This window comes from Arvicola amphibius, chromosome 5 (genome assembly GCF_903992535.2).
Source record: "Arvicola amphibius chromosome 5, mArvAmp1.2, whole genome shotgun sequence".
Lineage (NCBI taxonomy): Eukaryota > Metazoa > Chordata > Mammalia > Rodentia > Cricetidae > Arvicola > Arvicola amphibius.
The window spans coordinates 32,145,444-32,162,289 of NC_052051.1; the positions used below are offsets into that span (position 1 = coordinate 32,145,444).

Genomic DNA, 16,846 nt, shown 5'->3' on the forward strand with positions numbered 1-16,846 from the left:
CCTCCTGCACAATGTGCCCTAATCTCCATGGGCATGCATGTATCTTCTTGCTCGCCTTCTCTATCTCTCTCCCTCTGTTACACACACACGTATCAATGCTAAAAAAATGAAAGTGACTTTGATCGTTTGGAAAGTTTTCCTTCAAGTGGCAGGAGAAATGACTGATGCAGGCTGGAGAGATGGCTCAGTGGTTAAGAGCACTGCTTGCTTTTTCAAAGGTTCTGAGTTCAATTCCCGGCAACCACATGGTGGCTCACAACCATCTGAAATGACGTCTGGTGCCCTCTTCTGGACTGCAGACATACACACAGACAGAATATTGTATACATAATAAATAAATAAATATTTTTTTAAAAAAAATAAAAAAATGACTGACGCTAAACCCTGCAGGAATGAGGGGTGCAACGGTACTACCTGGCTCCAACACGAACAATAGTTACATCATCACAAATTTCTGTGATGGACAGATGCTTCCTTTAGTTTTTACAATCAACTTCCACAGGGAAAAAAAAAAATAGAATTATGGCTCCTAGGTTAGAACATATATAAGTCTTGATAACATAAAAGTCCAGCTAACAAAACTGGAGGGTAGAGAGGAATCTCTTAATATCGTCATAGAACAAAAGTAGGAGCTGAAAAGACAGTGGCTAAAACCAAATGCATCACCAACAAAACACATGGAAGAGAAGGTTGATTACTTCTGAAGAACTGCCCTGGGTTTAGGAAATGTAGGGAATTTGTTTAATGTAAGTCCTTTAGGATAAAGATATTTTGTTTTGACATGTGTATGACATATATATACATAAATACATACACACATACACACATTTATGGATAAAATTTTAATTAAAAACAGTACTCATTTCAGGTAGTTTGTTTGGTGTTCAGGATAAATGTATCATTACTCTGTTGAATCCTCTTAGGCCCATCAGCGAGTGATTCCGGAAGTCCACCTGGGCAGTTACCAACCAGGGAGGCACAGCCCTGTAAACCACAGCAACAAAGGTCTTGCTTCACACATTTCATACTATTCCCAGTTTAGATGATGAGAAGATCAAGGTCAGAAAGCAACCCTTGAAATCCCCCACCTCTCTCACACACACAGAAATATACACGCCCTGTCTTTTACTCTCTCACACACACACCCTCTCTCTCACTCTCTCTCACACACACACTTTTTGGCTTTCTCTCTCTCTCTCTCTCTCTCTCTCTCTCTCTCTCTCTCTCTCTCTCTCTCTCTCTCTCTCTCTCTCTCTCTCCACACACACACACACATGCAGAGATAAAATCTGCATCAGTATTATTTTGGCCAATGCTCTTCTCATCCAGATTTATTTCCTTTATGATCATCAAGGTTCACTTAAACAAGCAGCCAAAAATACATAAACTCTGATTTTACAAAGACTCTAAAACATTAAAGTACAAAAAGTAAGTAAACATCTACAATTAGCAGAACATTTACGACCTTATATAATCTCATGTGTAGGAAAACAGGCAGAGAAGGAATACAAATAAATTATAACCTGAAGATGTATTATAACCTGAAGATATACATATAAAAATTCGTTGGGTTATTTATTAGAATCTTCCAGAAAGGAGAAAGGAATGTTGCTAAGGTGATATCACCAGTGTGAGGATGGTCTGACAGTCCTGTCTTCCACTTCCGGCTGCTCTGTTAGTTTAAGAGGCACTGGACACAGCCAGCTTCTTCAAGTGATCCATGAACACCTGCAGGCTGACATCGTCCGTCAGGATGGGCGCTCCAGTCTCCTGCAACGCAACCACAAAGGCTTATTGACAAAGACCTCAACAGCTACTTGGGATTCCCAGCTTGGTGCCTTCTGCCTGAGAACATTCATAGGTGTCACCTTTGTTCCTCACTACCCCATCCTATGCCTAGCTAATTCCATTCACCAGAAGCATGCTTTTCTCTAAACCCTTTCCTGAGATCTGGTCATTCCTGCCCGCTGCCAACAGTGTACGAGTATATGCCGGTCCACAGATTCTCTCAGATCATCCAGGGCTCCCACCAGTTGTGAGCCCTCCGGTCTGTACAGCATCCCGTCATGGAGCACACCACTGCCAGCACCACGCTATCACTAAAGTGCTCTGCTATAACAGAAAGGTGTCACAGGCACGAGAATGAGTGACACTACCAAGAGATGGGGTACTTGTGATTTAATTAATTCTCTAGAGGGAAAGACCGGGTAGAAATGGCAGTTTGCACCAAGATCTCAAATTTGTAAAGAAATAACATATGTACATCATGAAATATTTAGTTTCTATTACCTAGGAATAGTGGTTTTGGGTAATTTCTTTCTTTCTTTCCTAAAATTCACTAATCCTGAGCAAAAATCTATGATGATAGAGGTAGGACAATTCCAAGTACATTATAGAGCCACAGTCACAGAAACAGATGAGTTACATTGCATTATCTAAGCAATGCCTTTATTAATGTCATTGCAAAGAAAATTACTAGAAACACAGGACATAACTTATGATAAAAGGACCAACACACTAAGAAAACATAATAATCCTAAATATGTACACACTAAACAGAGGAGTAAGGCATGTGAGGAAAACCTAACAGAAGTGAAGAAGAGTCACAGCTAAATCAGAGCTGGGCTGGACAATTCATTCACAAACTGGGAGAACACAAGTAAGGATACACAAGAACTCAGTGATGCCACCAACTGTAACAGGATCGAATTAACACTGACTGGTAGATCATTCCATTGAACAGCTAGCTACACAATACTCTTTCTTTTCAAGTGCAGCTAGCTACACAATACTCTTTCTTTTCAAGTGCAGCTAGCTACACAATACTCTTTCTTTTCAAGTGACCATGGAATGGAAACCAAGACAGATTATGTCCCAGATCATAAAACAAACTTCAACAAATATAAAGAACTGAAACCAGACAAAGTATATTCCCAACCAAATGGAATCTACAGAGAAATCAGTAACAAGAAACGAGGAAAACTCAGCAGAGTTGGAAACAAGCAACAGGCGCTGAAACCTGGGAGACACAGCCACGGCAGTGTGGACAGGGAACACTAATGAGAAGAGGGTACAGCTTTTTTATTTTTTATTTTATTTATAATGACAATTTTTAATTCATTTATTTTCATTTCTTATTTATTGTACATGTAGAGGTGTTTTACCTGCATGCATGTCTGTGCGCCATGTGCATGCAGTGCCCTTGGTGGCCAGAAGAGGACACTGGATCCCACAAGACTGGAGTTAAGGATGGTTGTGACCCACTGTATGGGTGCTGGGAACCAAAGTGGGTTCTCCTGAAGAGCAGTCAGTGCTCCTCACCACACTGAGCCATCTCTCCAGGCCCACACGCCAACAATTTAAGCTCTATCAGCAGAGTAAAAGAAATCTAAAGCAAACAGAAGGAAGTAACAGCAAACAAAACAGAAGTCAGTTGGGCTGAAAATAAAGAGATAGCTGAGAAAAGTCAGTGAAATAAAGCCAAAGTTACATTTAAGTTTTTAATTACTACACCTTAGAGATCCATGAAACAAAAATGCCCCTCATCTGCAAGCCCCTTGCCCAAGGACAGATACAGACAGTTCCTGAAATGCTGGAGGTTATGGTTTATGGGCAGTAACAAGCCACGTGCTTTCATTCCCCTAACAAGTTTGTTTGAGCCATCTGCACCAACGTTCTTGATCACACGTGAGTGAGAGGTTCACAGGCAGAAAGTACGCTAGCCCCTGACTGGTTGTAGGCTGGAAGTATGTCAGGATAAATGTTTGCCCCTAATTGGACCTGATGGAAAATGAAATGAATTATGGGTTTTCCTTCTTAAGCCCTTGCCATTCTTGATTCTGGGCCATTTCCTGGAAACCCAGAGATGGACATGGCCAGAGCCCATCCACCTAGTCAGTATTAAATTAAAACTTGCTTCAAATTTGGCTTTCAGTTGTGGTAGTGGTCTTATCCTCGACTAGTGGAATTAACAGTAGTTTTGAAGATAAACTTCCAAACTTCTAGCAAGACAGGGAAGAAAATGAAACATACTAAAATAAAGAATGAAGCTGGACTATGGATATCTAAAGAATGTGTGTGTGTGTATTTGAAAGCTTAACAAAAATAATTCCTCAAAGCACACAACTGCCAAATTACTCAACATGGAAAAGATAATTTGGATACCTTTAACAATTACAGACAGTAAATTAGCAATGTAAAGAAATCGCTATGCTCTGATGGTTTCAGTGGAAAATTCCAGCAAATTTCTCAAGAATGAACCCCAAGACAGGCATGATGGCACACAACTTTAATTCCAGCACTGGGGAGGCAGAGGCAGGCAGACCTCTATAAGTTTGAGGCTGGCCTAGGCTACAGAGCAGGTTTCAGGACAGCCAGGGCAGAGGAGGGGGCAGAGGAGGAGGAGGAGGAGGAGGAGGAGGGAGGGAGGGAGGGAGGGGGGAGGGAGGAGGGAGGGAGGAAGGGAGATAAGGTTGGCTTAATATTCAAAAATATCAATATAATCTGCCTTAGTAAAAAGCTTAAAAAGGAAAAATCATGATTATACCAAAGAATATATTTAAAAATACTTCAATATTCAATACTCACTGATAACAAAGAATCTCAAAAAAACACCAACAGAAAGGCCTTCCAGAATTTGATAAAGAGATCTAGGAAAAGCTTACAGCTACCACTGTACTCAGTGGTAAAAGGCAGAATGCTTGTCACATAAGCCTGAGGTCTCTGGAAGAATGTCCTGATACTAGGGGTTCTCACTGCAAGAGGAGAAGTCATTCCAATTGAAAAAAAGCAGTCAAACTGGCTCTGCTTGCAGATGACATGCCTATCTCAGAAGATAATCACAAAAAATTACTATAAACAGTTCCTAGAACTATACACGAGAACATCACGATGAGCATATACATATTTTTTCTATGTATTATCATGAAAATCAGAGTTATCAAAATACAAATCAAATACTGCAGGAATAGAGAACACCAGTGATCTCAGCACTAGGAGGCTAAGGCAGGAAGATCAAGTCCAGTCAGCCTGTACTAGGGTTCCTGCTTCAAAACAAGTAAATAAAGTTGAGACCACCAAGCCCAAAACCCACCTTTAGATGGGAAATACATGTATGAATAGATGAATCAAGACGCTTAGTACGAGTGAGTGTCATACGAAGTTCCAAAGTCAACATTATCTTCAAATAGGCTTGAAATTCTTATAAAACGCCTAGAAGTATTTTTAAAGACAAAAAAGGATTAGTCTAAAATTCATAAAGAAAAGCAAAAGAACTAGAATAAGAGCTTTTCTCAAGAGAATAATGTGCAAAGAATCTAGTCTGTGGTTTCAAGCTCTGGTACTGGTATAAGCACAGATCAGCAAAACAATAAGAAACCAGGAAATAGACTCACAATTACATCCTACTGTGATCTATGACAAAGATACAAAAGCAATTCAAGAAACGGCCTTTTTCCATAAATGATACCAAAGCGATTAGATATCCATGCGTAGAAGAAATCCCCAGTTACTTTCCATAAAAACAATTAATCAAAGCTGGGCCATGGTGATGCACAACCTTTACTCCCAGGACTTGGAAGACAAGATGGGTGGGTTTGTTAGTTCAAAGATCAGCCTAGTCACATAGTGAGTTCCAGGACAGCCAGGGCTATGCAGAGAGACCTCCATCTCAAAATAATGACAATAAAACTATAAAGATGAATTATTGCCTAAAATGCAATATAAAACTATTTTTTTATTTTTTATTTATTATGTATACAACATTCTGCCTCCATGTATGCCTGCAGGCCAGAAGAGGGCGCCAGATCTCATTACAAATGGTTGTGAGCCACCCTGTGGTTGCTGGGAATTGAACTCAGGACCTCTGGAAGGGCAGCCAGTGCTCTTAACGACTGAGCCATCTCGCCAACCCCCATATAACTATTTTTTAAAGATTACAAGGGGAAAAGAAAAGAAAACAAAACAAAACAAAATATTTGGGATCTGTGGTCATTTGAGTAAGAATGGCTCTCATAGACTCATACTAAATTTTTAGTCTCCAGTTGCTGTTTGGGGAGGATCAGGAAGTGTGGTCTTATTGGAAAAGGTATAACTGGGTTTGAGTTTTCAAAGGACTACCCCCCCCCCCCTTTGAGTTATCTCTCTGCTTCCTATTTGTGGAACAAGATGTGAGCTCTCACCATTGCTGCCACCATCCAGGCTGGCCTCGAAGTCACAGAGATCCTCCTGCCTTTGCCTTTCAAGTGCTAGGATTAAAGGTGTGCACCACTACGACTGGCAAACATTTTCTTTAATAAGTTGCTTTGTGACAGAAATACAAAAGTAACTGGACAGGATCTAAGACTAGAAAAGGGGCTCTTAAACCTTACTCCAAAAGCACAATTCACAGCAGGAAAAACTGATAAGGTAAAACTATGTAAACATTTAAAACTTCTGCCTTGTAAAGAGAATGAACAGCTAAGTTACAAATAAAAGTACTTACAAGTGACACACCTAAAAAGGAGTAGCATCTAGGACACATAGAGACCTCACATGAGACTGAGGAGTCTCAGCCGGGAGGTGACAGTGCATGCTTTTAATGCCAGCACGCGGGAAGCAAAGGCATGTGGATCTCTGTGAATTTGAGGCCAGCCTGGTCTTCAGACTGAGTTCCAAGACAGCCAGGAAGGACTATGCAGAGAAATGTCTGGTAAGGAATGGGGGGAGGAACCCTTACTCTTAGCAACATAGGAAAGCAATGATCTGATTAGACCATAGAACAAATGATATATTGAGATTTTTTCACAGAAGATAAAAAGATAGCATACAAGCCACCTGTGATGAACATGAAAAAAAAATGTTCAACATCATCAGTCATTAGGAAATATAAATTAAAGACAGTGATAGCCGAGTTAGGGCGCACACCCTAGAATGCCAGCACGAGTAAGGGCTGAAGTAGGAATATCCCAGTGTGAGGTCTTTGTCTCAAATAACCAAAGTCTGGAGATGCAGCTCAGTAGTACAGCGTTGACCTATTACATAGGCCCTGGTAGATGGAGCACTAGATAGCTACCATACCCAAAATACAAGGAATGACAACATCAAATGCTGGCAAAACTGCATCACTCAGCCACTGCTAGCAGAGATTAAAGTGTGGCAGTTTCTTTAAAATCCTAAACAACAACTATCATAGAACCTATCAAATATACTTTTGTGCCTTTATCTCAAAGAAACGAAGTCATGTTCAAATAAAACCTGTACTTAATTGTTTATAACAACTGTATTCCTAAGAGCTCAAAACTGCGAACATCTTAGATGCCCTTAAATAGATGCATGACCAAACCAAATGTAATATGTATGCTGTGGATTACTTCTCTGCAAATAAAAAGGAATGGATTATTAATGCACATAACAACATAGAGCAATCTACAGATAATTACACTCGAGTGAAACAAAACAACCATAACAGGGAATCTACTGTATGACCTTATAGTTATGTGTGTGTGTGTGTTGCTAAGATGGAACCCAGGAAGTTGTTGCATGCTATGCAAGTGCTCTACCACTGACCCACTGGTCTATATTCCTAGCCCTACCTAACAATCTGAATAATGAATACAGAAATACTGAGCTAAGGATTAGTAAGCACCAAATGTTAAGGATGGGGGACGGTGGTAATGGTTATGAAAAACACTATGAGAGATCATCATATCACTGATAATATCCTGAGTATGATACTGAATTATTATTTTTCAGAATGTTACTATTATTAGTTTAAAAATAAGTTACAGGGTATCTCTTGGTATTATTATGATTCAGTTTTCTTGAGACAGGGCCTCACTAGCCCTGGCTAGCCTGGAACTCAGAGATCCACCTGCCTCTGCAAGCTGGGTAACGGAATTAAAGACACGTGCCACCATGCCCGACTTTTTGTATTATTTCTTATAACTGCAGATAAACTTACAGCTATCTCAAGAACAAAGTTTAATTTAAAACGTTAAATTTAACAAATTTTAAATATAAACAAAGTTTATATTAAAACATTTCAAGATCCTTAGGATCTTGAAAGAGAAACAAATTTAGAGAATAATTAGGCAAAGGAGTAAGGCTGGAAGTGAAGAGTGGATAGATCAATAGGGAACAGGAGATGTCCTGTAGGCATGCGCATGAGGAGAGATGCACAAAGGCAGCAGTGGTGCACACTGCCCCGCCCCCAGCACAGGAAGCTGTGTGTAGGAGACCCACACAGGTAGTACCCTACTCCCCACATAACTATGGTACTTGGAGTCCACACCCCAACAGAGTTATTCTGTCTGAACCAAAACAGGTTTAACTTATAGGCTCAAACAAGCTTTAACTAAAAGTAGCTTAACCTTCTCCCCAGACACCCAGCAATTCTTACCTGTCCCCAAGCATACAAGTTATTGTGTGTCTGAGATGGATTAACTTTAGACAACAGGAATCGAGCCTTTAAAAATAAAAATATTTTAGAGATTAAAAGTAATATTAATATACACAAAGTAAAGTTTTTACATTTGTTTAAAATAGATTTTTTTTCTCTTTTTTCTCTCTCCCTTTTTTCTCCTGTCTAGAAATCTATTACTTTACTTTTATCTTAAGCCCATTGGCTCCCCAGACATACTGATAATCTTATATTTTCATATTAGTACATCCATTTAAAAAGAAGTCACCACTAGGCATAGCAAGGCACACATGTGGTAGTTTGAATGTAATTGGCCTCCACAAGCTCACAAGGAGTGGCACTATTAGGAGGTGCAGCTGTGTTGAAGTAGGTGTGACCTTGTTAGAGGAAGAGTGTCACTGTGGGGGCGAGCTTTTAGGTCTCTCATGCTCAAGCTATCAATAGTTCAATTCACTTCCTATTGCCTGCAGATCGAGACATAGCGCCATCTCCACTCTCAGGCACCATGTCTGCCTGCACGCCGCCATGTCCCACCATGATGCTAATGGACTAAACCTTGGAACTGTAAGCCACCCAATTAAATAAGACTTGTCGTGGTCACGGTGTGTCTTCACAGCAATAGGGCACTGACCAAGACATGTAGGAAGCAAATCTTTGAGGATCATGAGTTTGAGACCAACCTGCATTACACAGTGAGTCTCAGGCCAGCCTGGAAGTAAAATAACTAAAACTAAACAAAAATCATAGCTGAAAAAATACCTGTAGGTAAATTTATGCCACCACATAAAACTGTAACCAGTCTATTGATATTAATATCCATAAAACAGATCATCAAACAACAAAAAAATCCATTAGAGCTAGAATGGGGCTCACCCACCTGACTGCCACCATGTTCTGTGTTGATATAACGTGGCATTGGGAAGCGTGCTTGCAGAATTTCTTGTGCATCATCCAGTGGTGCCTGCAGAAGGTGCTTGAAGTTTTCATACTCAGGCATGTCCTGGTATCCAGCTTTTCGCCACTGGGCTATGGTCTACACCAAAACAAACCAACCAAAACTGCTGTTGAAGCGCTGATAGCAGCCTTCAACACTTAGGACATTCTTCTACTAGCACCATCCAAATCAGGCTGCCAGTAAAGAAGTCTATGGTGGTGCAAAGAGAGAATGACTCCCCCAAGCCATCCTCCGACCATGCACACACACACACTAAATCAAAGTAAACAACAGGAAAACAAAACAAAACAGGAGTCAAGAAAGATACTGATGATATCATTTTACCTCACCAAGATAAATGACAATTTGGAAGAAAGTATCCATCAGCAGAATTCGGTCAGCGAGAATGCTGCTGCTGTCCAGGAGCACAGGCTATGGAAGGGAACAGGTGACATTAGTTCTCCCTCTCTACACAACAGCCACTCCAGCCCCCCCCCCCCACCCCCACCACAAGTCCACAAAAAGCAAAGAAGCTCTTCACAAACGTTTCTGGCACAGGGCTGCCCCTCTTCACACACTGCTACGTTCCACTCCCCAAACTGATAACTCTAAATCTCAGCTTTGTAGAAGACACAGGCTGTTGACACTCCATCAGTCGGGGATAGAAACTGATGCTAGTTTGTGGTCCAGAAGCCAGAGCATGATCTGACCTTTCTCTGTTCTGTTCCAGAACTATTCTTAATCAGCTGATCTTTTCTCAACTACCGTAGCTAGAGCTAGAATGAACAAGGATGCCTGTATGAAAGAGAATTTAATGCAAGTTTTCAAAGTTTACCACAAAATATGTTTCATTATGATTTTATTTCAATAATAAAAGTAACTTGTACTCATTTCAGAAAACCCGTAGTTGAAAACAAGAAATACTGAGAGGGGCTGGAGAGATGGCTCAGAGGTTAAGAGCACTGGCTGCTCTTCCAAAGGTCCTGAGTTCAGTTCCCAGCAACCACATGGTGGCTCACAACCATCTGTAATGAGATCTGGTGCCCTCTTCGGGCATGCAGGCATATGTGCAGACAGAACATTATATACATAATAAATAAATTTAAAAAAAAAAGAAATACTGAGATTTTGGTTTACTTCCCATATTGTTCTTTACTTTTATAGGCTTTTAGTTTAGTATGAGTAACTTAGAATTTATTTTGCTGTTAGCCCTTTTTTTTTTTTTTTTTTTTTGGTTTTTCGAGACAGGGTTTCTCTGTGGCTTTGGAGCCTGTCCTGGAACTAGCTCTTGTAGACCAGGCTGGTCTCGAACTCACAGAGATCCGCCTGCCTCTGCCTCCTGAGTGCTGGGATTAAAGGCGTGCGCCACCACCGCCCGGCTGCTGTTAGCCCTTTTTACTTTAAAAATCGTTATTGGTTTTATTTGCAAGTTGGGCAACATTCCATTCCATAAATTTTTTAAGGTGTCTCTGCTTTGGTCCCACTCGCCTCACCAACAATAAGTGGGGCCTGCTAGAGCCAGAGCCATCTGTCACTGTGTGCCAGCGATTCGCTCCACAATCTTTTCACTTCTTCCTTTCTATTGTTTCTCTCCACTCTTGCAGGCGTCTCAGGACAGTTTTAATTTTGCTCATATATTGCTCAGTTAGGTTTTAAGGCTGCTGCATTTCTCCAGCCTCTTTTCCACAGGACATTCTTTACTAAACTAAAAAAGTTTCTACTTGGATTTTTACATTTTTATGTTTTATTATGTTATATAAATTATGTGACTATTTCTTAGAATATTTAACTGTTTTCCTTCTACTGAGTACTTGGGTTGCCATCTGATTCCTTTTTTTTTTTTTTTTCAGTGCCAGAACCAGGTCCTCATGTATTCACGGCAAGCTCTCTACCAGCCCCAAATTCTCTGTAGTCGTCCATTTCTTGGTTCTTTGCATAAAGCCTTCTCTGGATTCATACTAGTATTTCTCTTAGAGACTTCAGAAGGCTTGGACGTACTGGACAAAGTATGTGAACACTGTGGGTTTCCTCAATTTATGCCTGCTTTCCACACACCAAAAACAGCCTTAGGATATTATCTGACTTTTCCTATTTTTTTAATACTCAGAAACAATATAAAGCACTATAAACTCAAGGTTTACAGTTCTGCTCTAAGACTCTATTTGATAAAGAAAAACAACCAAAATCACTCATGATGAAGTCACGCCACTCTTAGACAAGCACGGATGCCCAGCCTCACCTCTGGGGGTCCATGGAAGGAGTAGGAATAGAGAATGGGCTGGATCATGATGAGGGACTGCGTCAGATCCTGCCTGGCAAAGTGGTGTCTGTAATAAGACGACTCGTCGGGACTGTTGTTGAACACTTGAAGAAATGGAGATCTTCTCAGGTGGAACATGAACTGCATGCACAAAAGAAAAAGACAAAAGGATACATCTGTGATGCTGGACACGCAGAGCCATCTACTCTGGATTCTAAAACATGAAACCTAGACTCCGAGACACAGAGCTGGGGACAAGGAAAGGGGTACACAGTTTTACAGTTTCACAGGTATTCCATTCCAGGTGGGCTTTGCTTGTTTTATGACATGATGATCTTTTGTGTCTGGCCTCAAATCTGAGATTCTCCTGCCTCAGTCCTCCAAGTGCTGAAATTACAAACATGTGTCACCACATTGGCTCAGCAAGATAATAAAAAAAAATTATAGAGCTCTGGTACACAAGAATGTGAATGTGGGGGCTGATGGCTCAGCAGTTAAGAGCACTGGCTGCTCTTCCAAAGGACCAGGGTTCAATTCTCAGCACCCATAAGGCAGCTCACAACTGTCTGTAACTCCAGTTGCAGAGGATCAGACACCATCACACAGATATACATGCAGGCAAAAGACCAATGCACACAAAATATAATAAATAAATCATTTAAAAAAGAATGTGAATATATTTAATAGCACACAATTATACATTTCAAAGAGGTTAAGATGATAAACTTGAGGCTAGAGTGTTGCCGCTCCTGCAGAGGATCTGAGTTCAGCTCCCAGCACCCAAGTCACATGGCTCTCAACTACCCATAATTCCAGCTCTAATTGCCCTCTCTGAAGGCACTGCACTCCTGTGCACATGACCGCACATATCCCTTAAATTTTTCTAAAGGTTAAGTATTTGCTGGGCGGTGGTGGCTCACACCTTTAACCCCAGCACTAGTGAGACAAAGGCAGGCAGATTTCTGAGTTCAAGGCCAGCCTGGTCTACAAAGTGAGTTCCAGGACAGCCAGAGCTACATGGAGAAACCATGTCTCAAAAAAACAGAAAAAAAAAAAGGTAAGTTTTTGCCTGCATGTGTTTATACATAAGCATGCGTGTGGCCAAACAATTATGTATGCGTACCTGTGTGTATATATACATGCGGAAACTCCAAGCGGATGTCCTGTCTTTCTCTACCACGCTCCACTTGTACTTACTGTACTTATTGCTCTCTAATTTGAACCCAGAACTTGCCAACAGGCTACTCTAATTAGCCAGCTTGCCCTGGAGACCCCATCTCTAACTCCTGAGAACTAGGTTATAAATAGCCACCACACCTACCCAGCTTTTGCTTGGGTACTAGGAATCTCCTTATGCCCACCAGAGAAGATAAATTTTGTCTTTTTTTTTTTTAAACACAATTTTAAAAATGTCTTACAGTTGTTGCTTTTAAGCGTCACTTTTAGGTATTTTTGTTTTGTTGTTTTGTTTTTAAAAAACAAGGATCATGTAGCCTGGGCTAACTGTAAACTCCTAATCCTCCTGCCTCTACTTCTCAAGTGCTAGGATTATAGATGTGTGCCATTATGGCAAGGTAAGATTTGTTTTTATTTTAATGACTTGCTCGTTATTTAGTGTTTGTTTGTTTTTTATTTTATTTTACATGGATGGGGTTTTGCCTTCATGTCCATGAACTATGGACATGCCGTGCCCAAGGAGGCAAGAAGAGGGAGTCAGATCCCCTGGAACTGAAGTTACAAAGACCTGTTAGTTGTCATGTAGGTGCTGGGAATTGAACTTGTATCCTCCTGGAAGAGCAATCAGCAGTCTTAACTGTTCAGCCAGCTCTTCAACCCCTTAAAGATTTATTTTACTTTTAATTATGGGGGCGGAGACATGTGTATCTGACTATAGGTGTCCAGAGTCCAGAAATGTCAGGTCTCCTGGAGCTGGAGTTATTTGTAGTTGTGAGCCACCAGATGTAGGTGCTGAGAACAGAACTCAGTCTTCTGAAAAGAACAGTACACACTGCTAACAACTGGGCCACCTCTCTAGACTTCCAGATGAGATTTTTAAAATTTATTTTTATTTTATATATGCGTTCTATGTGTTTGTATGTCACATGTAGGTGCCCAAGAATACCACAGGAGGGTGTCGGGTCCTTGGAGCTAGAGCCACAAGCAGTTGTGAGCCACCTGATGTAGGTACTGGGAACCCAACTTAGGTCTCCTAAAGGCAGCAACCACTCTTAAGTCTGAGCCATTTGTCCAGCCCCCAGCTAAAATTCTTTTGTTTGCTTTGTTTTTCAAAGAACTCCCCCATGAAGGAGCCCAGTGTGGAAACACCAGATGAGAAGGCTTTCACGATTTCATCTACAGAGCATTCTAAGGTAGAAGGACTCTTACACTGTGCTCAACTCTAAAAGTCTCAAAAGTGCTTTCCCTCCTGGGCTTAGTTTCTTTGGGGACAGATATTCTTTCTCTTGAGTAAAGTCCCTGGAAGGTGGAGACTGGTGGGATCCAGTGGATCCAGGCTTCAGTGGAACCCAAGAGGCTTCAGATCTGTCTGCTTTTCACACTGGCGTCTGAAGGAGAGTCTCTGAAGGTAAGGATTTCACAGCTTTAAAGAGATTTCAATCACTGCTTCAGGCCACTTCTTCCTTCTAAATTGGAGGAAACACAGACCCACAGAGCTCTCAGACCTCATCTAAGAGCAGCAGCAGGGCCTGTGCGGGCACTGCACCCTGACTGGCCAGCCCACGGCTCTTTCACACCATTACCCACCATATCCTGCTCAGACACAGCACCTGAAAGTCCTAGGACCCAGCTATTGGCCGCTTACATGTACAAAGCACTATCCAAGTGCCATACACTTGCTGGCGTCAACAGAGGTCCAAAGAGGTGGGATAGCCTATTATAGAAAAGTTCTAACAATGCATTCTTCTATAGTTATCTTTAAAACCATAGCTCTTACCTGAGGATACAGAGAAAAGGAGTCTGACAATCTGAAAGACGCAGGGTCTTCTTTATTATACTGCCCAAATTTCTGACACTGTTGAAAGAAAACAGGGAAAAAAAAAGAGTGGTTATTGTCACCTAGAAAAGTCCCAGACCAAAGAACTACTTCTTATGAATTCAGACATGCATATCTCAGGCATGAAGGGCAGACAAGTCAGCAAGTCTTGTCAAAACACAGAACCTGACGACTAGAGTTCAGTGGTAGAACACTTACTTAGCATGTTCAAGACCCTGGGGTAAGAATGGGAGATTCTAATCTCAAATCAACTGGTGGTAATGCTGGCCTGAGGAGCACTCTAACCACACGTGTGTTCAGCAATGTTGGTCTGAGGAGCACTCTAACCACACGTGTGTTCAGAAAGCTCTCGGAGGCACCTCTCCACATGAAAACCCTCAAAGACCATGAAAACTAGCAATTATAGATCAGCCTTGCTGTTGTCTGCTATTACAACTCAAGTTTCTTTCTCCTTTCAATGGTAGGTTTCTGAACCAGAATGTATTCCTGCTTTATTTCTTTATTTAGTTAGTCAGCTAATTAGTCAGTTAGCTAGTTAGTTAAGCTTTTTGAGAGGGATATACTAACCTCAAATGCAAGGTGATTCTCCTGCCTTCCAAGTGCTGAGATTACAGTCATGCACACCACATCTCTAGCCTTGCCTTTATTTCTGATCAAACATGCCCTCCAGACACTAGAGACTGAGGCCCTGGGTTTAAGAAAACCCTGCTCCTAACTATTTAGCTTTCTCCGTGTTCAAAGCTCATGTGCTTTCCTAGTCCTAATCTTCTTGAGCTTCCTTCCTAGCACTATTAGCCTCGATGGGCTTCCTCCAAACTGCCTTAAAACTGCCTCCTGAAAGCCAGCAAGATGCTCAGCAGGACAGGCACTTTGCCCACCCAAAATCTGACAAACTGAGTTTCTGATCCCTGATGAGAACCAACTCCCACACACCATGCCTCTGACATCTCTACTTGTACCCCCATGGTATACACCACAAGCATGTGCATGCGCAACACACCACACACATACACACTTCCACACTGATTGTAATAAAAAAAACCTAGTCCTTCTTCAGCTGCTAAAAAAAGCCAATTTACTTTTCATCCTCTATTTTCCCATCAGCCCTGTGTTCAAGGCTCCCTGTCCTCCTCTGGACTGCTCACAAGTTAATTCTTATCTCCTGTCCCACCCTCCCTGCTTTATCTACACATGAACACAAGAAACAGACCAAAGTTATCCAAACCCCTTCCTCAGTGTTGCCTGAGCTCCAGCTGGGACTTCCACCAACTACATGATCACTTTTCCCTGGACTACGTTTTCTAGCTCACAACCTACCAAAGAAACATTACATTTTAAAGTTGGAGGGTGGAGTGGGCTAGGAAGATGGCTCCATTGTTAACAGCCTTACTGCTTTTACGGAGGATCAGATTTCAATTCCTACCACCCACTACAGGCAGCTTACAACTGCTTGTAACTCCAGCTCTAGAGGATCCAATGCCTTCTTCTAGTACCTGCATGCACGTGTGCATTCACACGCAGAAGCACTGAAAAAAAAGACAGACCTTCAACCCACCCTGCAGTTGCTGCCACTTCCTACTCTCTGCCTCACCGCCATCCTGCACTTGTCCACCTGAAACACAAGTTGTATTTGAATGAAATGTCCCTGGTAAGTCTTCATCATATGAGTATTATTTCCCCAGTCGGTGACTCCTTGGAGAAGATTAAGAAATATGGCCTTGCTGGAGGAAGAAAGTTGCTAGAGTTGGTCTCTAAGGTTTCAAAAGACTCCCACCATTCTGAGTTAGCGCTCTCTGCCTCTTGCTTGTCACCTGACATGTGAGCTCTCAGCTGCTTGACAATTGCTACCCCTACTCCACCTTCATGGACTTGAACCCCTGAAATAGTAAATCCAGACTCATCCTCCTGTAAGTTGCCTAGGTCATGGTGTTTTATAAGACAGAAGCCAATAATAACTTTTAAAAATAGCTCTTCCTGCCTCCACCTCCCCAGTGGAAGGATTATAGACCTACACCACCACACCTGGCTCCTTCTGTCTGTCTTCTCTCTCTCCTAATCAGACCTGGATAATACATAAAATATTCCCTAAACTCACTGTGTCTGGAGCCCAATTTCTAAAACCCCCTTTTGATATCCTAGAACGTATTAGGGCCATAGCATTTACAATGACTCTCTACTCAGCTTTTACACAGATTTGTACTACTCCCCAAATGTCCCCATACCATGCTATTTCCTCAAACA

The 16,846-nt window shown here is 41.5% G+C and overlaps 1 protein-coding gene across 1 annotated transcript in view; it reads right to left on the bottom strand.

Moving 5' to 3' along the window:
- Window positions 1-1,300: 1,300 nt before the first annotated feature.
- The window catches only part of Sec23b (SEC23 homolog B, COPII coat complex component), a 38,440-nt gene continuing 22,894 nt past the window's right edge, over window positions 1,301-16,846 (bottom strand). Inside the window, 6 exon segments of the mRNA XM_038332220.2 lie at window positions 1,301-1,770; window positions 8,378-8,443; window positions 9,276-9,431; window positions 9,678-9,764; window positions 11,572-11,733; window positions 14,546-14,623. Coding sequence (XP_038188148.1) covers window positions 1,681-1,770; window positions 8,378-8,443; window positions 9,276-9,431; window positions 9,678-9,764; window positions 11,572-11,733; window positions 14,546-14,623 — 639 coding nt within the window. The 3' untranslated portion in view covers window positions 1,301-1,680.